General features: G+C 40.3%; 2 protein-coding genes across 2 annotated transcripts in view; both read left to right on the forward strand.

Annotated features, from left to right (window-relative positions):
- Positions 1-32: 32 nt before the first annotated feature.
- The window catches only part of LOC122130629 (tripartite motif-containing protein 29-like), a 33,953-nt gene continuing 8,840 nt past the window's right edge, over positions 33-25,145 (forward strand). The window contains exons 1-4 of the mRNA XM_042705369.1: positions 33-485; positions 671-766; positions 1,076-1,309; positions 2,660-2,810. Of these exons, the coding sequence (XP_042561303.1) occupies positions 108-485; positions 671-766; positions 1,076-1,309; positions 2,660-2,810 (859 nt within the window). The 5' untranslated portion in view covers positions 33-107. The remainder of the gene's footprint in view (positions 486-670; positions 767-1,075; positions 1,310-2,659; positions 2,811-25,145) is intronic.
- Positions 18,049-24,400, forward strand: LOC122130632 (E3 ubiquitin/ISG15 ligase TRIM25-like). Its single transcript, XM_042705372.1, has 6 exons — positions 18,049-18,633; positions 18,818-18,913; positions 20,605-20,838; positions 21,262-21,412; positions 22,622-22,744; positions 24,264-24,400. Exons 1-6 carry the CDS (start codon positions 18,049-18,051, stop codon positions 24,398-24,400), a joined length of 1,326 nt encoding a protein of 441 aa, XP_042561306.1.

A 25,145-nucleotide genomic window follows, 5' to 3' on the forward strand; every position in this document is an offset into this window, starting at 1 on the left:
TGAAGTGTATTACAGGGTGCTGGGATCAAGAAGACCATAAGGGTGTTTACAGCTGCCCCCAGTGCAGAGAGACCTTCACTCCTAGACCTGTTCTTCGCAGAAACACAATGATGGCTGATGTTGTGGAGAAACTGAAGAAGACAGAAGTCCAGTCTGATGCCACGGCTCTTTCCAACGCCGGACCCGACGATGTGGAGTGTGATTTCTGCACTGGGAGCAAACACAAAGCCATCAAGTCGTGTCTAACATGCCTGGTTTCATTTTGTGAAGTTCACATCCAGCCTCACTACGAAGTGCCTCGCCTAAGCAAGCACAAGCTAGTGAATGCCTCCTCACGGCTACAAGAGAAGATCTGCTCACAACACGACAAGATCATTGAGGTGTTTTGTCGCACCGATGAGAAGCTGATCTGTATTCTCTGTTCAATGGACGACCACAACGGACACAAAACTGTCTCCGCTATAAAGGAACGAACTGAGAAGCAGGTTGATTTTTTTTTCTCTCTCTCTCTCTCGTTGTCAGATACATTATTTGCTTGATTGAATTGAATAGAGTGAGAATAGTGATCAATCTGTATAAATCATCAGTATTTTGCCAATGCGTATCTTTGCAACTCCTGCAAATGTTGCCTAAAGCTATTGGATATTTGCCTGTGTACATTTATCCACAGAAAGAGTTGTTGGAGATGAAGAGGGATAACCAGATGCAGATCCAGCAGAAGGAGAAGGAGGTGGAGGAGGTGAAAGGGGCTTTGAAGTCTCTGCAGGTGATCACTGTTACATGACTGATGTAAACTGATGTTTGTTGTACACAATTGTTTTTGCTCCCCACTATGTCTGAACCTTTAGGGTAAGAGTTGGGTTCTGTAGAATTGGATTCATTTTTGAATTTCAGTTTTTACATTTCGTTAGTTCAGTTTCCTTCCCTTTTTGTTTAGTTTAGGTCTTTCTTGCTCTGGACAGATGATACAAGCATAGACACACATCTTTGCATGTCTACAGGCCAAGATATATATATATATTTCATAACAATGATTGAAAAAGAGCTGATATGAGTGCTCCTGTCTTGTTAACAGGCCTCTGCACTAAAAGCTGATGAGGACACAGAGAGGATCTTCACTGAGCTGATCAGCTTCATGGAGAAAAAACGCTCTGAGGCGAAAGAGTCGATCAGAGCTCAGGAGAAGGCAGAGGTGAGTCGAGCTGAAGGACTCCTGGAGCAGCTGGAGCTGGAGATCGCTACACTAAAGAACAAAGATGCTGAGATGGAGCAACTCCAGCCAATTGAGGACCCCATTGATTTCCTCCAGGTAACACTACTAGCCCTCTGGTCACCTACAGAGAGTCTTGACTCGCCCTAATTAGATGGGTTCTATCAAGACCCTCTTGTCATCATACAGAAAAGACCTTGAAGTTGGGGCTTCCAGACCTACTCTTTGTGATTTACAGTCCCCTAAAGAGTTTATGCGCATCAAACACACCGGATGCATTGTTCAATTATTTCCTGTCTTGCCAATGGTATATTGTTGTGTATTCATATTGCCACTACAGCTCCCAGGATCCTTCAGGTCATGGGGGAACTATAAAGGGGCTGCACTCCCCACTCCCACCCTCTTGTACTCTGACACTGCCTTCACTCCACTCTGAGCTCCTGATGAGCCAGGGCAACATGTAATCAATAGTTCATAGTGAATAAATACCAGTTACATTAATGGCATATCCAACGCTTCTTATCAGAATCAGAATCAGGTTTTATTGGCCAAGTAAGTTTGCACAAACAAGGAATTTGTCTTGGTACAGTGGCTCTCAGTGTGCTTACACATATTACACAAAATATACATCACAACACAAAACAATACAACAGTTGCAATGGTCTAACAGTCCAAGTCTAAAAAAGTATATACAAGGAGGAATAGTGCAAAGAAGATGAGAGTCCAGAGAGTGCAGGAATAAATAAATACTATACGGTATGAGTATGACGGTTATACAGTAAGGGTGAAATAGATAAATATGGTTGAGTAATTGTACATTGGTTATTACGATGATCCAGGGTTATTTCAGTGCCACAATGTGTTAGCTGTTCAGTAAAGAGACGGCGAGAGGGAAGAAACTTTTTTTTGTGTCTGGAGGTTTTGGCGAACAGAGATCTGTAGCGCCTACCAGAGGGGAGGAGTTGGAATAGATTGTGTCCAGGGTGTGAGCGGTCTGCAATGATTTTTCCTGCCCGTTTCCTGACTCTGGAGGTGAACAGGTCTTGGATGGTGGGCAGGTTGGCACCAATGATCTTTTCTGCAGACCTGACTGTCCGTTGAAGTCTATTCTTATCCAGTTTGGTGGCCGATCCAAACCAGACAGTGATAGATGTGCAAAGAATAGACTCAATGACTGCGGTGTAGAATAAGATCAGCAGCTCCTGAGGCAGGTTGTACTTCTTGAATGCGTGCCCCCACCCGGACACAACATATATGAATTTTCAAAATCTCATATTTTGTCCATAAATCAGTTATATGAACAATTCCTGTTAATTCCTGTATATTCCCGTTAATTTCCATGGAGAGTTTCCAACTTTCAATATTCCCGGAATTTTGCGAACCTAGTCTAGATAGCACCTTTGTATCTAGTCCTGACAGCCTATGATCTCTCTGTTTGATCCCCTGTACAGTTTCCAGTCACACCTCACCTCTTCATCTGTGGCTAAGAACCTTCCCAAGATTACTTTTGAAACAACTTTCTCCTTCAGCGAAGTGGTGAAATCAGTGTCTCCGTCTCTGAATGAGAAAACAAAACAGTTCCTCCAGGACATACTTAAAGGTAGGCTTCTTCAAGATTACATGTCACAAGCCTGTAAGGCCAGAACTAAGCTTGGACCTAGAAGCAGAGACCAGAGAGGGCTGGGAAGGACCTTTTAAAGAGGATCTATTAATGCTAATATTCAATGTTCATGATTTTATTATCTCCTTCTCTCTTCTGGAGTAAGGCCTGCTTTGCTTCTTTGATATTATTGTTTTTTAAGGATATAACTATTATTTAACTTAAAGGGGACCTCATATGCTAATTTTCAATGCTTATAATTTTAGAATAGATGTACATGCTTCAATGTTCCAAACACAGCATTTTTCTCATACTGTCCATCTCTATTCACCCTCTGTCTGAAACACCCTGTTAGAGCTCGTGTGTAGTTTGCAGCTGTTTAGCAACACCATTATAACATTATATGATTCAGTTGGAAAGTTAGCCTTGTTAGCGAAATGCCTACAGCTGAGCACTGGGTCTACAGCTTGGTTACAGCCAACACATCCACACTTGAATACACTTGAACCTTTTTCAAACATGATGGGAGAGGGGGATATTTCCCCTCTCAGTTTGGGCTTTTGTAACTTTGCAGACTGTTTACATGCACAAAAACCTATAGAATACACTAAAGGAAAGGGAAAAAGTGGAAGAGCATAATAGGTCCTCTTTAATGAAGGCAGAGGTGCAGACATAATGGGCCAAAAGGTTCAATAGAGACAAAAAAACATTAAGCGGAGGACAAGGAGCAGAAAACCATTCACACCAGGGACAGGCTCCTAAACAGCCAAGGTCACAAGGTCAGAGCGGAATACAATAAATACAGGCAAGATTAGTAACATGAAAACAGGCAGGAGAAAAAACTTAATGTGGTGTGAGAATCTGAACAGGTGAGGCATGACTTTGACCAGCATCCTAGGAGTAGGTGACAGCAATATGGAGAAGTTTTCTGTTATTCAGACATCAGTCACACATAACTGCCTCTGCTCCTTTCATAGTCACGAACTTCATGAAAGGGGACAAGGTCAGACTGAAGACTCCTCAGACCGTCGACAAGACTTTACAAATTTACACTGGATACGGGAACACCAAACACAGTTATACCATCACTGTCAGTGGTGTGGGTGAGGTAACAGGTAAGACCCTTATGGATTTACACTCACTTACATCACTTTCACTGCATGCAGAAGTACTGATGTAAATGATTCATGTGGACAATCTAACAAGAAATAAATTTGCATTCTATTTCCATGAGAATTGTAAAAAAAAAGAAACACATACAGTACTACTATTGTGTTAAATAAATGACAAATGGATTCTCTTAGGTTCTACAGAGCCCGAAACCGTGACCGTTGACTTTCCAGATCTCCCTGGTTGGAAGGGCAGTTCTTCTCAGCTGGAACTGGTTTTCGCGATAAAGAAAGATCCATGATCACTTACCAAAACCACCCTGTCCCTCTATGCTAATGCTCTATGCAAATACTTTAACCTTTATTTTATGTAACATTATGCAAAGAACAACTGCAAAGGTTACATCTGGAAATCATTCATGAATCGATTTCCTCGCTATTCTCTCTGCCTTTGTTAGCGTGTAACAATCTCCATATTATGATCTACTAATAGTGTATGTCACTTTTGCAGTTTCACAGTAGTGTGGAATTTATTAACACAATGCAGCCTATACGTCAATGCAGCAATGCCTTTGTTTCTTGCTCATAAAGTTTAATCTAAGACTTACAACTTGGTAATCAATGAAATACTTAAGTTGTTCTTTAAATTCATTTTGTTGTCATGTAAGGGTAGATGCAAAGTAATGCACAAATGTTCATGTTGTCTTTTACTAGTGTGTCATCAAGAAATGATAGAGGATCAGATAGAGAGACACAAGGGGGCTTTAGGGTCTATGGTACAGGGTGTGTGTGGTTTTTTTTTTTATAGACAGCATTTTTAAATAATTTCAGAGTGTATTCACTAACTCCCATGTCTGCCTTTCAATAACCTCAGTATTTTATTCCATTACATGTTTTTTTCTTATATAAAAGTGCATATCACCTTTGGATGTCTGCCTCAACAGGAATGTTGAATTATTAATAAATAAAATACTTTTAATGTGTCAGATGAATTGTTTGTTGCATGCACATTAGTTGTTTTAGTGATTGGAACATGGCAACATGACACTTCTACATGCACCTCTCCCAGCACTTCCCACCTACCCCAGCGCTTCCTAGTACAAAGTAGGTGGTTACGTTTTTCCTAACCCAATTCCCTGTGTGGTTATCGAATACACATCTGCAACAGACTCGGATAGCAAGCTCCGCTCTCACATTCGTGGCTGATTAAATATTCGTTGTGACAAAGTATTTGTATTCTGACCGTGAGTCATGAGGAGACAACAAAGACTGGCACATGGGATTATTGTATAAATTGTTATCACTATGTTGAAATGGTTGTTTCTGGGGTGTATGCCACATTGCTATGTGCCTATGTGTTCGGAAATAACCAGGAAGAAACATCAAACACTACAATTGTCAAAAGGTAAAATCAGCGAATTTGAAGCAAAAAGCGGTGGCATGTAGCTGTAGGCTTGTTTGACTATTCAATGGTGGCATATGGAGCACAATAACAGAAAACATAGGCAAAATGGGCTTCGTGTGTTTACAGCAATTTCTAAAGGGTATAAACAATACGATATATTACATTATAAATTATTATTTGCAACATTATATTTTAACAGTCCCCAGACCAAAACTCCTCAATCTGCCAAAAGACCATGCACACAGACCTGAGTAGAACCACTAGCTCCGCCGTTTTTTTTTAAGTAGTTGTGAAGAATTTTTTTTATGCTTTTTTCTTTTCACGCTGCAATGCATGACTAAATTGACAACACGTACGAAGCTATCTATAGGGTCGTAAAATAAACTAAGCAAATGTAAGAATAACCTCACTAATCCACGAAAAAAGGGCAATCGCCCTTCTTCTCCAAGCAAGAAAGTTGAGACAGGTCTTTACTTGAATATCCCGCCTCTAACTTGAGGATAGCCTATCATTGTTGGCTTCCTACCACCCATCAATCATCTTCACACGCTTCCTACACGCCAATATCTCTGTTTAGCCTTATCTTATAGGTTACGCGTGCTTGTCTTAGAACGGTGACATGGCCAGTATTTCAGTGTTGCAAGAGGAGTTCTGCTGTCCTATCTGTTTGGATCTGCTGACGGACCCTGTGACAGTTCCTTGTGGACACAGTTTCTGTTTGAAGTGTATTACAGGGTGCTGGGATCAGGCAGCCCAAAAGGGTGTTTACAGCTGCCCCCAGTGCAGAGAAACCTTTACTCCTAGACCTGTTATTCGCAGAAGCACATTGCTGGCTGATGTTGTGAAAAAGCTGAAGAACACCGATCTCCTAACTGATGCTACGACTCCTTGCTACGCCGGACCAGACGATGTGGAGTGTGATTTCTGTACGGGGAGAAAACACAAAGCCATTAAGTCGTGTCTAACATGCCTGGTTTCATATTGTGAAGTTCACATCCAGCCTCACTATGAAGTGCCTCGCCTAAGCAAGCACAAGCTAGTGAATGCCTCCTCACGGCTTCAAGAGAAGATCTGCTCACGACACGACAGAATCATTGAGGTGTTTTGTCGCACAGATCAGAAGTTAATATGTATGCTCTGTTCAATGGACGACCACAACGGACACAAAATTGTCTCCGCTAAAACAGAACGAACTGAGAAGCAGGTTAGCTCTCTCTCTCCCCCCCCCCTCTCTCTCATTGTTTGCTTGATTGAATTGAATAGAATGAGGATATTGATCAATCTGTATAAATCGTCAATATTCTGTCAATACCCATCTTTGTATCTGTTGTAATAGTTGCCTAAAGCTATTGGATATGTGCCTGTGTACATTTATCCACAGAAACAGTTGTTGGAGATGAAGTGGGATAACCAGAAGTGGATCCAGCAGAAAGAGAAGGAGGTGGAGGAGGTGAAAGGGGATTTGAAGTCTCTGCAGGTGATCACTGATAAACATGACTGATGTAAACTGATGTTTGTTGTACACTTTTGTTTTTGCTCCCCAGCAACCCCAGTATGGCTGAACCCTTTGGGTTCTGTAGAATTGGTTTCATTTTTGAATTTCAGTTTTTACATTTCGTCAGTTCAGTTTCTTTCCCTTCTGGTGTGTTTAAGGTCTGTCTTGCTCTAAACAAATGGTACAGAGACACACACCTTTGCAGGTGTAGCCTACGGCCTAAGAATTTTCTTTTTTAAACAGTGATTGAAAATGAGCTGCTATGAGTGCTCCTGTCTTGTTAATAGGCCTCTGCACAAAAAGCTCTTAAGGACACAGAGAGGATCTTTACTAATCTGATCAGCTTCATGGAGAAAAAACGCTCTGAGGTGAAAGAGTCTATCAGAGCTCAGGAGAAGGCAGAGGTGAGTCGAGCTGAAGGACTCCTGAAGCAGCTGGAGCTGGAGATCGCTAAGCTAAAGAACAGAGATGCTAAGATGAAGAAACTCCTGCCAATTGAGGACCCCATTGATTTCCTCCAGGTAACACTACTAGCCCTCTGGTCACCTACAGAGAGTCTTGACTCGCCATAATTAGATGGCTTCTATCAAGACCCTCTCTTGTCCTCATACAGAGAAGACCTCAAAGTTGGGGCATCCAGATTTACAGTCCCCTAAAGAGTTAATGTGCCCCAAACCTAACACACCTGATGCTTCTCATCAGCCAGTAGGGCTCACGTGTGTTTCTTTGGGATTGCTTGATGGCAGCCCACCCAACACAGTGTGAAGCTACACCTGCCTAAAATGGCACATACAGAGCTGAACTACAGTGCTTTATTTAGGAGAGGTAGTAATCGTACGCTCCAAAATGCATCTCAACATCTATGAAATATATATATATATTTTAAACCAGATTGTGCATGCAGTATTAAATAATTTCCTGTCTTGCCAATGGTTTCAAAATCTGATATGGTGTCCATAAATAATTTATATGAACCATTTTCCAAAAATATTTCATGTTTATTGTGTGCATGCATCCATTTCTGGAATGTTGGGTTTGTGTGTTTTATGATTTATAGTAAAACCCACAACCCTTCACCTCTGAGACCAATGGAGATAGCACCTTTTTATCTAGTCCTCACGGCCTATGATCTGTCTGTTTGATCCCCTGTAGAGTTTCCAGCCACACCTCACCTCCTCACCTGTGGCTAAGAACCTTCCCAAGGTTACTTTTGAAACAAAGTTCTCCTTCCGCGAAGTGATGAAATCAGTGTCTCGGTCTCTGAATGAGAAAACAAAACAGTTCCTCAAGGACATCCTTAAAGGTAGGCTTCTTCAAGATGACATGTCACAAGCCTGTTAGGCCAGAACTAAGCTTGGACCTAGAAGCAGAGACCAGAGAGGGCTGGGAAGGACCTTTTAAAGAGGACCTATTATGCTCATTTTCAATGTTCATGATTGTCATATCTTCTTCTCTGTTCTGGAGTAAGGCCTGGTTTGCTGCTTTGATATTCTCCGATGTTTTCTAGGATATAACTATTATATAACTTAAAGGGGACCTCTTGTGTTTATTTTCCAGTGTTTAGAATTTAACCTTTGGGTAAAATGTGCTTCAACGTATCCAAAAACCTTGTTTCTCTGAAACACTCTGTTAGAGCTTGTGTGGCTTTAACCTTCCCTCCTGACAAGCCCAGTGTGCTCTGATTGGTCAGCTTTTTGCCTTTATTCAGAAAGGACAGTAACTATCCGTCTCCGTCAATCTGTCTATACATCGCTGTTTACCTTGTGGGTAGTAGCATGCTTACATTAGATAGCTGGCTCAGACACCTTGCAAATCCCCTTAGACGTATATTTCAGTTACAATAACGGGGTTTTTATATTATACAGTGTCTATTTCTCTGTAACTTTAAAAAAATCTAAGCAAAAAAAAAGTCAAACAAACAACTTTTTATTAAGCTTCCCTCCCGACGAGCCCAGTGTGCTCTGATTGGTCAGCTCAACCATTCGGTTCTTATTGGTCAACTGCCAGAGAGGTTGAAGAGACCTTCATGCCCGTTGCAGCACAACACAAAACTGAAGTGAAAACTACCTGACATTTGATGATGTCCAAAGCAAAGTACTGCTCAAAATTGATGCAAAATTATTTGTTTGATAATAATGATCTTAAGGTTATGATTGAAAAAGATTAAGATCAAATAAATTAAACTCTTTTGTGCTGTTTCTTTTAGGCACAATTTATGTTTAAGCTGTTCTTTGCCTTCTGGTGGTTTCCAAGCTGTTTATGGTTCTGCAACAATTAAATTCAAATGAATTTAATTTACACAGTCCTTAAACAATAAAATTGTCTCAAGGCACTTTACAGAGCCCAACAGACATTCTTGGCAGGCAGGCAGAACTCGGCATATTACTGGAGATAGTAGAAACTAAGAATGCTAGTCTAGTTAGCATTGTAGCTTGTAATTATAAATCGACCTCCACACTGTTCGAACGGTTTAATCAAAAAAAAACTTTGCCATATTTCCAAATATTTCAGGTAAAAGTGGGCCTGCAGCTGATTAGTAACATCATTATGACATAATAAGTGTGTCCATTTTGATTTGTTGAAAAGTTAGTGTCGTTAGCCGAGAAGCCTACAGTTGAGCACTGGGTCTATAGCCAAGCTACAGCCAACAATTCCACACTTAAACACTCCCTTTTTTAAACACGATGGGGGAGGGGGACAAAAACTTGAATTTGGTGTGAGAATCTGAACAGATAATGGTGATGAGGAACAGGTGAGGCATGACTAGGACCAGCATCCTTGGAGTAGGTGACAGCAATATGGAGAAGTTTTCTGTTATTCAGACATCAGTCACACATAGCTTCCTCTGCTCCATTCCTAGTCACAGGCTTCATGAAGGGGGACACGGTCAAACTGAAGACTCCTCAGACTGTCTACAAGACTTTGCGATGTGATAATTACTCTGGATACGGGTCCAAAAAACACTATTATGACATCACTGTCAGTGGTGTGGGTAAGTTAACAGGTAAGACCCTTATGGATTTACACTCACTTACATCACTTTCACTGCATGCAGAAGTGCTGATGTAAATGATTCATGTTGACAATATAACAATATAACAATATACAATATAACAATAAATAAATCAGCATTCTATTTACATGAGAATTTGTACTACTTTAATTCTCATGTAAAGTAGTATTTATTGTTACACCATGCTTTTTATTGCTCTTAGCTTGACTGTTCTCTCCCTTGTACGTCGCTTTGGACAAAAGCGTCTGCTAAATGACTAAATGTAAATGTAAATGTAAATGTACAAAAAGAAACGTATTACCAATCATATACCGTACTACTATTGTGTTAAATAAATGACATGTATTCTCTTAGGTTCTACATTGCTCGGTAGCTTGACCGCTGACTTTCCTGAGTACCCTGGTTGGAAGGGGAGTTCTTCTCAGCTGGAGCTGGTATTCGCGATAAATAAAGATCCATGATCACTTACTTATTTACTTCCCCTAACGTTTATTTTGGAACAACCAAAACCATCCTGTCCCTCTATGCAAATACCTTTGGCCTTTATTTTATGTAACATTATGAACAGCTGCAAAGATCACATCTTGAAATCATTCATGAATCGATTTCTTCACTCTTCTTTCTGCCTTTGTTAGCGTGTAACAATCTCCATATTATGATCAACTAATAGTGTATGTCACTTTTGCAGTTTCACAGTAGAATGGAATTTATTAACACAATTTATTAACAATGCAGCCTATATGTCAATGCGGCAATGCCTTTGTTTCTTGTTCATTAAGTTTAATCCAAAGAAGAATTACGACCTGTTAATCAGTTAAAGACTTAAGATGTTCTTTGAATTAATTTTGTTGTCATGTAAGGGTAGGTGCAAAGTAATGCACATTATACTGTATATCACGGTTTTATCAGTGCCGATGTTGGAGTATATTTCACCTTGAGGCTTTATGAATAAACAAATGAATGTATTAATTAATGTTTGTTTATGTTGTCTTTTACTTGAGTGTCATCAAGAAATGATAGAGGATCAGATGGAGAGACACGAGGGGGCTTTAGGGTCTACGGTACAAGGGGGTGTGTGTGTGTTTGTGTGTGTGTGTGTGTGTGTGCCTGTTATTGGGTGCTGTGTGTGCATGTGTGTCAGCCTGAAATTAGGCTAAAGAGCGACTCAGCCAACAGAAAGAGGATATTTTATTTTAGTACCACCTAGACAAGGTATCATGAATTAGTGTGACTAGTCATCACGATCATGGCATGGACATGGTCCTTTCTCAGCGATGGAAGATAGCAATATGTTGGTCACAGGTCGTAGCAACAGTGATAGGAAATGCATGTGATTTGTTGGTTCAGTTCCCATCTGAAACAAAGACTAGGAGATATCATAATAGGTTAGTGGTGCGGGTGAATATTTGAGATACTCCCCCCGACTGCTTTTTTGTGTACGTCTTGCTGACTATGTCTGCCGGCATGATGAAAAAAAAGAAGACGCCTGGTTGTATCTTAAGTAATTAAGTAATAGTAATAACTTCTGTGTCTCAAACATACAGGTAAAAGCATTTATTGTCAAATTACACAGTATACTATTAATACATGGGTGTTACTCTTGGTGTTTAGAAGTCAGTTCTGCTGTAATTTAGCTAGTTAATTAGTTAGTTTAAGACCATTGGTAGTCACTAAATTACAGAGCTGAGATGGAGAAACTTGGAGAAACCAATTTTCACAAGGTAACACTTAAAGGCATCTGCAGAGGATGTTAGCTCTCAAATATTCCCTGCTGGGTGGCAGATATTAAGAACCTCTAGAACCTCCTTCAGTCGTAATTGTAATAATATAGCGGGGTCTAATAGCAGCTTGTGTGTGTTATCGGCTACGTTCGCGTAGTCATGTCTATCTAATCCAATCTAATTCAGTTGTAATTGTAGCAGAACCCTTGACGTAAGGGCTTCAGGGCCCAGTTAGATGGGAGATATTAAGAACCTCTAAATGTTCTTCAGTCATAATTGTAGCAGAACCCTAGATAAGGGCTTCAGGGCCCGCTCTCTGTCCCATACGGTCCCCTGTAGGGTTTGGGTTTGTATGTGAAACCGGGGTTGTTACATTAGTTTGATTAAATCAGTCTCATAAAATGTAATAATCATTCATTTTAGTATTTAATATTTTATAATTAAATGACTATAATAATGGAAAACTCTAGCTGTACCACTATGCTACAGTCTTAGTATGGTATTACAATACTAACGTATTACAATCTCAATACAAGTCTATAACACTTCATGAAAACAACTAGACAAGTGAAGGCAATCAGAGTATTTGGTTGGCGGAAAATGGCTTTCAGTGGAATATTGGAACAATAACAGGCAAGACAATTGTTTAAGTCTAAAATAAACAATTTATTAAAAGTAACAAACAGTAATTCATGGCTAATATTAAATCAGGTATAATCACATAAACACTGGAGTAAAACAATTGAACAAGGCACAAAGTGGAATTGGGAAGTTGGGTAGTGAGGTAGTCTGTTTCAGGAATGCAGAGGAGGATGCGTTAGCTTCCTCGTCTCTGTCTGTGTGTGTGTGGGTGTGTGTGTGTGAGTGGGTGCGTGCGTGTGTGAGCGGGTGCGTGTGTGGGTATGCGAAGTTGCGAGTAAACGCGGTCGTGTGCTCAATGGAGAGATGGGGGAAGTGAGAGAGAGGCTATGCGCAAGCGCACAGGCGATAGATGCTGTGTACGTGAAGTAAAGAGTGCGTCAGGCCCCAACTAGAGGTAGAATGGTCATCGGATGCGGCTGAACTCTATGTTTCTTAGGCGCCAATTTAGTTGGGGGGGGGACTAAATCCAAGCTAGGCCTTAATTCAATACAAGATATTGAACAACACTGAAATCGCGATGTATGCGTGTATATGTTCAGGTGGTGATGTAAAGGGAGTTAGAGAGAGAGAGAGAGAGAGAGAGAGAGAGAGAGAGGGTGCATGCACAATCTATCTAACAAATAGCAAAAAGAACCAAGCAAGATTATCAGCGGTCAAGGACCGTGTAGACCAGGGGTGGGCAATTATTTTCCCCAAGGGGCCACATGAGATAGTGGGACTGTTGTGGAGGGCCGGACCCAGGGCCGGCGATTGCTATAGGCGAACTAGGCGACTGCCTAGGGCGACAAATGGGTTGGGGGCGCTCTCTCGTGTCGCCCTTGGACCTACTTCCCATTAGTCATAGTTAGAATAACAAGCAAATTAAAACATGTTTATTAATCATGATCATCCTAGGGCGCCCCTTCAGCTACACGTTTACTTGTCAACCTAATTTTTAGATTGAATTGATGGTTATTGTCGATAATTTCCAAAGGGGGGGGCGGTTGCGTTAAGTTACGTTACGTTAGTTACGTGAGGGCTCCTGCACACTGCCAAGGTGGGGTGAGCGTGTCAGCTACGTGACATTCGCAAAAAAGAAGCGGTCTAAACCATCTGGAGCACAGGGATGAAAACGAAGAAAGGAAGAAGAGGAAAAGAAAGCCAACTATAGAGGTAAGTCTTCTCATCTCAGCCATTAAGGTGTCAAACGAAATACATGTAGTATTTTGCATCACCTAATATTGGACGTTTCATTGCTGTCACTTAGGCTAGCTATAGCTAGCTAGCAACTGTTACTTTGCTAATTTGCTACGTAGGCTATTACTAGCAAACGTAACTTCACTGATAACCTACATGGATGTAAATGTCAAAAGACCAGTATCTGGATAACGTATGCTAGTTATGAAAAGTACAGTTGCTGTCTACATTCATTATAAATGGCATAAGTTCTGTTTAGTGAATTCACAACTAGCAGGTGCATACACACACAGTAACCATTTTGGGGATAGTGGTGGTGTTCACCCTTCTGTACAGTTCCTCCCCAGGAATATACTAAAATGTATATGTGTTTTTTGTTTTGTTTTGTTTTTGTTTTTGTTTTAAATAGGCCAGATGCACTCAGGCACTTTTTGCAGAGGCCGGCACCTGCTGGAGAAAGGACGCCTGATTCGCCTCCCTCTGAACTTTGTAAGTAGCCTACACAACTAGTTCTATTGTTGCTGTTTTTGGTATTGTTATTATTATTAGCAATTATTACTTTCATAATCACATCACATTAATACTACTAATTGTAATCAGTAGCCTAATATTATTTAGCCTTGTAGCAGTGGTGGCAGTAATTGTAATTTATCTACTACAAGTTACATGGTCAGATAAAATGTATTTGTACAATGCAGCTATGTGGTAGGATGATAGAAATTACCAAATGCAATTGTGTAACGAACAGCATGGATTAACTCTGTGTTTAAATACAGCTGCAGGAGAAGGGACATCCAGTAGTACTAAAGTACAATAGAAACATGTTAGCATGTATTCAATACAATAGCTTGTTTTCTTAAAGAAGTTCAACCACATTCATGATCATTTCACTTATTATATTAAACACCGCTTGTTTGGCTATACAATATGCTTGAATACAGGTGAAGGTGAAGGGACATCCAGGACCACATCAAGCACTCAGGGCATAAAAGCACTTTTGTTTGTAGAGGGTATAGTTAGGGTGTAGAGGGTCATAATTTGCTTAAATTTCCTTACAGGTGCTTAAGAGTGTTTTGCACAGTTTATGGTTTTGCACAGTTTATGGAGTTAATTTAATCCTAACTTTGAGTGTGTAATACATTATTTAAAATAATAAAAAAGAAAATGTTCTGAAACTATTCTGGTGTTTGTTGTCCATGCAACATTTATTGTTGAACTGCAATGTAGAATAGTAGAATTATAAGTGGGTGAAAAAACTGCTATGCAAAGTAAAGCAGTTAAGTTAATATATGTCTCTTCAGTGATGTTAAGTATTGTGGTATTGTGTGTGTGTGTGTGGGGGGGGGGGGGGGGGGGGGCGCAAAACTCAATCTCGCCTAGGGCAACTAAAGGGCTAGAGCCGGCCCAATAGGCTGAACTCAATTCTGCTCAATATAAGTTGTATCTCTTTATAAGAAAAACATTACATTGTATGGTTTTGATTAACTGCTACTGGTAAGAGTAGATGTTGCATTTAGGCTATCAAAAAAATTTGGTGCAGGCATAGTAAAAACATTATTTAATCAACATGTAATCAACATTCACCAAAACGATTTTGAAAATGAGCATGTTTTTGCAGTATTAAAGGTGTTCCCAGACGACCAATACACATGGCACACACACACACACACACACACACACACACACACACACGAGAGCAAGCTTGCAATGCAATAGTATAAGTATACAAATGAATAGTAATATAAATATTTATCAGCGCAAATGGTCGCAGGCATGCACGAATGTAGGCCTACAGAAATAAAAAAATATCCCGCTTATTATACGGTTACTTGCCAAAATAATAGAAGACATTTCTCCAAAATATCTCTTTTTAATGATTTTGTTGCCGTTTAGTTCTTCACGCAAATGCGAAGCAACCCACCTTCTGACTTCAAGTTTTAATGACTTTCAGTTACGTGAAATGACCGGACTACTTGCATTGCGGAATGATATGATAGATGTGAATTAAAAGCACAAAACCCGTTGCCAATGACACCAGTCATACATTTTTCGCAGCAGTGAATATAAAGAAATTACAGACCTGCGAACGTTGGGATGGCCCATTCAAATCAACGGAACTTTTTGGAACATTCTGAAGAGCCGTATAATAAGTACAGGTATTTACGTTTGATTCCTAATTTACAATTGACCTCCACGGGCCGCACAGGGACAGCCAACGGGCCGCAAATTGCCCTTGGGCCGCACTTTGCCCAGGTCTGTTGTAGACTGAATTTCAGATTGCATTTAGATCGTAATGAAATAAAATAACAACACTTCTCACATAGATTAAAACATACGTACAAAACTAAATTCTTAGCTATTAGCCTTACTTCGATCGCTCTTGCATGGCGACCAAGATGTTTTCTGCGGGACTTCCGATGAGCAGCATGCGACGCAGATTCGTGGAAGTTGCCGGTGTTGTACCCAATTCAGCACCCCCGACGTCAGATGCACCCCCTCGCGGGAGCGCGCACCACTCGCTTGATCGGAAAGGAAAGCAGTTCGCCTAAACAAACGCAGGGGAAAATACTATACTACGATTTAATTATTTGTGAAAGAGATGGAAGAGAAGAACACAAGTGATTACAGTCTGTGTAACCAGAGTCAGTTTAGTGCATGTGACAGCTTCACAGTAAGAGTTATGCTGGGGGTACATATCACAGAAAATGGAACACAAGGCCTGCCATGTAATGCACCCCATCTGCATCATTTTGTTCCTTTGACCTCACTATTGGTGCTTTCAACTGCATGCAATTGGTGCCAAGATATGTATGAGTTTGATAGGTCTGACAACAGATAAGTCAGTGGTGGATGTGGAATTGGTTGACAATGATAGATCTGTCCCTTTAATGCTGTGCTGCGTAACGGTGAACATTCCATTATCTCCTTTACCAGCAGTAACTCGTTAAAGTAGCAGTAACAGAGTGAAATACGAATGCTACAGATGATAATGATAAAAGTAACTAACAGATACTATCTACAATGATACTGACAGACTAAATAGCTAAATGACACATAGCAACTGAACACTCACTATCTTAATGACGCACGGCAAGAACCAACGTGAATGGCTCTGATCTTTGAATCGTCCGATTAACTCGCGATGGCTGATGCACCTCTCCAGCTTTGCTTGACCACCAATTGGACAGAGGTGGGTTAGACTTATATAGGGGAGAGGGGGGATGAAGTTGAGCCATGAAACCGGACTTGAGGTAGCCAATGACTTTCAGAGCATTAGCTGTGCATCTGCAGCCCATGCATCCCTATGGAACTCTAGGATCAACTGATTGGGTGACCTCTCTATGGTCCCCAAGTCTCAGCTTTTGAACAAGTACAATGTTGGCTGTGCATTGAATAAACAAGTTGCACATTTTAGGATTCATATTAAAGGCATTAATGCTTCATCTGAGCAAATTTTTTTCTGCTCACAACATGACAGAATCATTGAGGAGTTTTGTCGCACAGATCATACATCAGAGATCAAAGATGTATGCTCTGTTCAATGGACGACCAAAACGGACTCAAAATTGTCTCCGCAATGACCAGTTGATTCAAATAAGCTAAATGCCTTTCAATGATGAGGGAGAATATATAGAATTATGATTTGATTTCTGATTATTTATTTGTATTCAAATGGATTTCTCTTTAAGAGCCTTTCGTTTGCCCCTGTTGCCATTGTGCTTGCTCTAAGGGGGTCCAGGCACTGGGCTCTGTAAAAGCGCACTGTATAAATACAATTGAATAAAATTGAATTGAACATGTCTGTATTTTCCTAATGATTACCCTGCATATAGTAATTGGGTTGGACTGTAAGGACGATTAGGAGGAAGTACATACCAGCTGCCATAGAGGTCTTATGAGGTCATATCCTGCTGGACTCTCTGTCAGTGTTTGTGTTTGGTGAGACCCTCTACCCAGACCCTACGTGTGCCTAGTCTAATGAATGCATTAGTCACATATATGACTGATGAAAAGACAGCCAACTGCTTCACATGGAAAACAAAATGCAGGATGTTTACTTGAAATACATTTAATATCTTCACAACAGTTCAAACCATTAAAGACGATCACTATGCATACATACTCATACTCATGAACTGAGCAGGCATGTCATCGGATCTGCTAACTGAAAGCCACAGCACCCCAGCATGCTCTTCCCATAGGAAATAATAACCTGGACTTCTGACTTCTGACTTTTCCTCTGGAACAAATTACCCAATACAGTCCATACACATGAGTCAGCATAGGCATACATAAGGCATACATATGGGAGGTTATAAACCTGCAATTTGGAATTAACCAGAGAAGGGGCAGAACATGTTTTTATTGACCATGGGTGACTAATCGCATGAATTGTTTTTCTTTTGTAATATTATTAACATATTCTGTAGTATGTTACATGCTTGATAACTTCTTAAATGGGGTTGGCTTGAATGTCCGGTTGCGAGAAACCATGTCTCTTAATAACACAATAGTTTTTTTAAATGAATTAGGGAACTTCTAGACTTCTGCAATCTTGCCCTGTGCCTATAAGGCAGGTGTGCACACATAACCAGGAAGAAACACAAACACTCCCACTTCTGGAGAAACGAAACCTATTTAGCTTTTCTTGTAGTGTGTGCCTGTGTGGTCGGTGAAATGGCCAGTGCTTCAGTGTTTCAGGATGAGTTCTGCTGTTCTATCTGTTTGGATCTTCTGACGGACCCGGTGACTGTTACCTGTGGACACAGTTTCTGTTTGAAGTGTATTACAGGGTGCTGGGATCAGGAACACTATAAGGGTGTTTACAGCTGCCCCCAGTGCAGAGAGACCTTCACTCCTAGACCTGTTCTTCGCAGAAACACAATGATGGCTGAAATGCTGGAGAAGCTGACGAAGACAGAAGTCCAGTCTGATGACACGGCTCCTTCCAACGCCGGACCCGACGATGTGGAGTGTGATTTCTGTACTGGGAGAAAACACAAAGCCATTAAGTCGTGTCTAACATGCATGGGATCTTACTGTGAGGTTCACATCCAATCTCATTTTCAAGTGGCCTGTCTGAAAAAGCACAAGTTGGTGAATGCTTCCTCACGGCTACAAGAGAAGATCTGCTCACAACACGACAGGATCATTGAGGTGTTTTGCCGCACAGATCAGAAGTTAATCTGTATGCTCTGTTCAATGGACGACCACAACGGACACAAAACTGTCTCCGCTATAGCAGAACGAACTGAGAAGCAGGTTAGCCCTCTCTCTCTCTCTCTCTCTCTCTGTCTCTCTCTCTTATTATTTGCTTAACTGAATTGAATAGAGTGAGAATAGTGATCAATCTGTTTAAATCGTCAGTATTCTGCCAATACCCATCTTTGTATCTATTGTAAATGTTGCCTTAAGCTATTGGATACCTGTGGACATTTATCCACAGAAAAAGTTGTTGGAGATGAAGAGGGATAACCTGAGGTGGATCCAGCAGATTAAGAAGGAGGTGCAGGAGGTGAAACAGGCAAAGAAGTATCTGCAGGTGATCACTGATAAACATGACTGATGTAAACTGATGTTTGTTGCACACATCTCTTGCACACTGTTGTTTTTGCCCCCTAGTATGGGGCGCCGTTTGTAAAATGTTGCACGTTCGAAAATCCTGCTCAGTTTGGGTACATTTAGCATTATCATATGGGGGAAAAAGCATGACAATATTCAAATGTCACTTTTTCAAGCATTTAGAGAGAAATTCATGTAAATTCATGCAATAACTTTTCCAAGGATAATTTTGGCAGTCTTACAAAGTTGTTAAATAATATAAATCTTTCATCTAAATGTTAATGTTAAATGTAAATGTTAAATATAAATGTAAATGTTAAATGTAAATGTGAAATGTAAATGTTAAATATAAGTGTTAAATGTAAATGTAAATGTAAATACAAATATCAAATGCTAAATGTAAATGTAAATGTTAAATGTAAATGTAAATGTAAATGTAAATGTTCAGTCTACATGTCAGACTTGAGACAGAACATTACAATGTTTACGGTAATTCATAGCTTTCAGTCACGTGACTACAATGGATACCTTGCGGGCAAAAAGAACAGCTGAACAGCGAAGATGTCGACCAACAGTGGACATCTTCGAGCAGTGCAGCCTACTCAATTACGATCGCCATCAAACACAGATCATACCACAATAGCCAGACAGAGATATCTAGAAAAAAATTACATTTTGGGAACCTCTGATCCCTTTACTGCACCCACTGATATTTGTATTTCTATAACGTCGTCGAAGTCCCTGCCTGAGCTCCAGTTTGGAGATATTTACATCTATCTAACAGAAAATCCGTCCCCCTACACACCTCAAAAACTGAAAGCCTACAAAAGCACAGATAGTAATTTAATTTTCAGAAGGGGTTCATAACGATGTCGTCTGGAAGGTGAAAACTAATAAACATCTTCATTATCAGAACAAAGATGATTGCCATTTAATAGCTAGCTACCAGCTAGCGAGCTACATAATGTTAGCTAGCAGCCTTTAGCCTACCCAACGCTGTTCTTTATCATTTGACACAATTTCCTGGTTAACACAAGTACAGCCACCTGGTCTGGCGAATGACAACTGAAATTATCTTCCCAAGTATTTTCTACTGGCATTGTAGTATTACCAGTTGGTCGACAAAATACAGTAGTATAGCCTACTTGCTTAGGTACTTGTAGCATTTACATTTAACATTTACATTTAACACTTATATTTAACATTTATATATAACATCGGACATTTACATTTATATTTAACATTTACATTTAACATTTACATTTATATTTAACATTTACATTTAGATGAAACATTTATATTATTCAACAACTTTGTGTTACTGCCAAACATTATCCTTGGAAAAGTTATTGCATGAATTTACATGAATATCTCTCTAAATGTTTGAAAAAGTGACATTTGAATATTGTCAAGCTTTTTTTCCCATATGATAATGCTAAATGTACCAAAACTGAGCAGGATTTTAGAACGTGCAACATTTTACAAACGGCGCCCCATACCCTAGCAACCCCAAAATGGCTGAATGCTGTGGGTTTCTGGTACTTGTTTTGTTAGGTGTTGTTTAGCTCTGCAAAGATGGCAAAAAAGCACTTGTCTGCATGTCAATGGGCTGAGGAATCCTTTGTGATGCTTGAAAATGACCTGATATCAGTGCCTCTGTCTTGTTAACAGATGTCTGCACAGGTAGCTGTTGAGGACACAGAGAAGATCTTCATGGAGATGATCAGCTTCATGCAGAAAAAAAGGATTGAGGTAAAAATGTCTATCAGAGCTCAGGAAGGGGCAGAGGTGAGTCGAGCTGAAGGACTCCTGAAGCAGCTGGAGCTGGAGATCGCTAAGCTAAAGAACAGAGATGCTAAGATGGAGCAACTCCAGCCAATTGAGGACCCCATTGATTTCCTTCAGGTAACACTACTAGCACTCTGGTCACTTACAGAGAGTCTTGACTTGCCATAATTAGATGGCTTCTATCAAGAGCCTCTTTTGTCATCATACAGAAAAGACCTTGAAGTTGGGGCTTCCAGACCTACTCTTTGTGATTTACAGTCCCCTAAAGAGTTACTGTGCACCCAACACACCGGATGCATTGTTAAATTATTTCCTGTCTTGCCAATGGTATATGAAATTTCAAAATCTCATATTTTGTCCATGAATCAGTTGTATTGGATATTTATGGTGTGCATGCATCCATTTCTGGAAATTTTGGGTGTGTGTGTTTGAGGATTTATAGTAAAACCCACAACCCTTCACCTCTGAGACCAATGGTCTAGATAGCACCTTTTTTATCTAGTCCTCATGGTCTATGTCTGTCTGTTTGATCCCCTGTAGAGTTTCCAGTCACACCTCACCTTCTCATCTGTGGCTAAGAACCTTCCCAAGGTTACTTTTGAAACAAAGTTCTCCTTCCGCGAAGTGATGAAAGCAGTGTCTCCGTCTCTGAATGAGAAAACAAAACAGTTCCTCCAGGACATATTTAAAGGTAGGCTTCTTCAAGATGACATGTCACAAGCCTGTAAGCCTCTAAGCTTGGACCTAGAAGCAGAGACCAGAGAGGGCTGGGTGGACCTTTTAAAGAGGACCTATTATGCTCATTTTCAATGTTCATGATTTTATTATCTCCTTCTCTCTTCTGGAGTAAGGCCTGGTTTTCTTCTTTGATATTCTTTGATATTATTGTTTTTTTAGGATATAACTATTATTTAACCTAAAGAGGAACTCGTATGCTCATTTTCAATGCTTATAATTTTAGAATAGAATAGATGTAAATGCTTAAATGTTCCAAACACATTATTTTTCTCATACTGTCCATCTCTATTCACCCTCTGTCTGAAACACCCTGTTAGAGCTTGTGTGTTGTGTGCAGCTGTTTAGCAACAATATGATTCAGTTGGAAAGTTAGCCTTGTTAGCGAGATACCTACAGCTGAGCACTGGGTCTACAGCTTGGCTACAGCCAACACATCCACACTTGAATACTCCCTTTTTTAAACATGAGGGGAGAGGGGGATATTTCCCCTCACAGTGCAGCACACAGCATCTTCACAACACAGCTACAAAACTTAACACACTCCTCCTGTTCTCCAGTAGTTACTGTGTGTTGTGTGAGGCTGTGCCAAGCTAGCCGCTGGGCGTGCAATAAAGAGATTGTGTTCCGAGATTGAGTCATCTTGTAACAAAGGAAAAGGACTGGAATTCCAATGAGGTGTTTCAGGCAGCTGAGAAAAGTGGTTCCTGTGGGAGAGAGTTACTCCCTCTGGTGTGTACTTTGGGCTTTTGTCACTTTGCAGACTGTTTACCTGCACAAAAACCTATAGAATACACTAAAGGAAAGAGAAAAAGTGGAAGAGCATACTAGGTCATCTTTAATGAAGGCATAGGTGCAGACATAATGGGCCAAAAGGTTCAATAGAGATAAAAAAAACATGAAGCGGAGGACAAGCAGCAGAAAACAAGTAAACAGCCAAGGACACAAGGTCAGAGTGGAATACAATAAATACGGGCAAGACTAGTAACATGAAAACAGGCAGAAGAAAAAACTTGAATGTGGTGTGAGAATCTTAACAGATAATGGTGAGGAACAGGTGAGGCATGACTTTGAGCAGCATCCTAGGAGTAGGTGACAGCAATATGGAGAAGTTTTCTGTTATTCAGACATCAGTCACACATAACTGCCTCTTCTCCTTTCATAGTCACAGGCTTCGTGAAGGGGGACACGGTCAAACTGAACACTCCTCAGGAGACTCCCGCCATGAGACTGTACTCTGGATACGGGTACAACCAAAACACTGTCAGTGGTGTGGGTGAGATAACAGGTAAGACCCTTTCATCACTTTCACTGCATGCAGAAGTACTGATGTAAATGATTCATGTGGACGATATAACAAGACATAAATTAGCATTCTTTTTACATGAGAATATGTAGGAAAAGAAACGTATTACCAATCATATACAGTACTACTATTGTGTTAAATAAATGACAAATAGATTCTCTTAGCTTTTACAGAGCCCGATACCGTGACCGTTAACTTTCCTGAGTACCCTGGTTGGAGGGGGAGTTCTTCTCTGCTGGAACTGGTATTTGCGATAAAGAAAGATCCATGATCATGATGAAGATGATTATGATCTCTTACATATTTACTTCCCCTTACGTTTATTTTGGACTGACCAAAACCACCCTGTCCCTCTAGCCTAATGCTCTGCTGATGCTCTATGCAAATACCTTCGACATTTATTTTATGTAACATTATGAACAGCTGCAAAGATCACATCTTGAAAATCATTCATGAATTGATCTCCTTGCTCTTCTCTCTGCCTTTGTTAGCGTGTAACAATCTCCATATTATGATCTATTAATAGTGTATGCCACTTTTGCAGTGTCACAGTAGAGTGGAATTTATTAACACAATGCAGCTTATATGTCAATGCGGCAATGCCTTTGTTTCTTGCTCATTAAGTTTAATCTATAGAAGACTTACAACCTGTTAATCAGTTAAAGACTTAAGTTGTTCTTTAAATTCATTTTGTTGTCATGTAAGGGTAGGTGCAAAGTAATGCACATTATATATCACAGTTTTATCAGTGCCGATGTTGTAGTATATTTCACCTTGAGGCTTTATAAATAAACAAATTAATGCATTAATTAATGTTTGTTTATGTTGTCTTTTACTTGAGTGTCATCAAGAAAAGATAGAGGATCAAATGGAGAGACACGAGGGGGCTTTAGGTTCTACGGTACAGGTTGTGTGTGTGTGTGTGTGTGTGTGTGTGTGTGTGTGTGTGTGTGTGTGCCAGCCTGAAATTAGGCTAAAGAGCGTCTCAGCCAACAGTAAGAGGATATTTTATTTTAGTACCACCTAGACAAGGAATCATGAATTAGTGTGACTAGTCATCACGATCATGGCATGGACATGGTCCTTTCCTCAGCGATGGAAGATAGCAATATGTTAGTCACAGGTCGTAGCAACAGTGATAGTAAGGCGATTGCCAAAAGGCATTGGTTCCCATCTGAAACAAAGACTAGGTGATAGCATAATAGGTTAGTGGTGTAGCTGAATATTCAACATACTCCCCCCGACTGCTTTTTTGTGTGTGTATTGCTGACTGCCAGCTTGATGAAATAAAAGAAGACAGAAAAAAAGACGCCTGGGTTTATCTAAAGTAATTTTCACAAGGTAACACTTAAAGAAATCTGCAGAGGATATTAGCTCTCCGATCTCCCCTGCTGGATGGCAGATATTATGCATCTCTAAATGTTCTTCAGTTGTAATTGTAGCGGAACCATTGACGTAAGGGCTTCAGGGCCCGTTCTCTGTTCCATATTGTCCCCTGTAGAGTTTGGGTTCAAGCCTCACCTATCAGACCCGACGGCTCTCTTCAGGCCCTTCAGGAACACCAGGGTCAGGTGTGCTTCTTTTGGGTTGCTGTTGAACTCTGCTGCTGATGCCACTTCCTCCAGTGCACTGTCGTAAACACCTAGAACATTAGAACACCTAAAACATTAGAATCGGAGCAGTAAAGGAACATTCTAGATCCATTAAATGAATACTCCACCCAAAAAGGATTGCACCCTCATGACATACTCAAGTGCCAACTTTGACACAGACAGCTGAGTGGTCTGCCATTCCTGGCATGTGCATGAAAGCACCAGCTCACATCATTCCCAAAATCTGCTCTCACATCATTCCCAACATCTGCTCTCTCACATCATTCCCAACATCTGCTCTCTCACATCATTCCCAACATCTGTTCAAATGAACTATATCACATCATTCCCAACATTTGTTCAAATGAACTATATCACATCATTCCCAACATCTATTCAAATAAACTATATAACTTAATTCCCCAAATCTGTTCAAATGAACTATATCAGTACTATACAATAGGGGGATATTTGATTGGATGAATCCCAAAAGGATCTGTATGAAGGTTGAATGAATAGGTGCCAATCGCCACAGATTGTCCGGTAAGAACAGATGATGTCAAAATCCCAATGACAAAGTAAGAACTGGATTTATTTCCACATACACACTCTCAAGACATGAATGGCAGGATGAATATGGAATGACTGTTGATAGACATGAATAGGATGACAATGATAGAATGATCCGTGAATATTGACTAGGATGAACCATGGTTTCTACAGAAATGATATATAACAAAGACGTACAAATATGAACAATTATATACAACAAAGATGAATATAGTATATAC

This window comes from Clupea harengus, unplaced genomic scaffold, assembly GCF_900700415.2.
Source record: "Clupea harengus unplaced genomic scaffold, Ch_v2.0.2, whole genome shotgun sequence".
In the NCBI taxonomy this organism is placed as follows: domain Eukaryota; kingdom Metazoa; phylum Chordata; class Actinopteri; order Clupeiformes; family Clupeidae; genus Clupea; species Clupea harengus.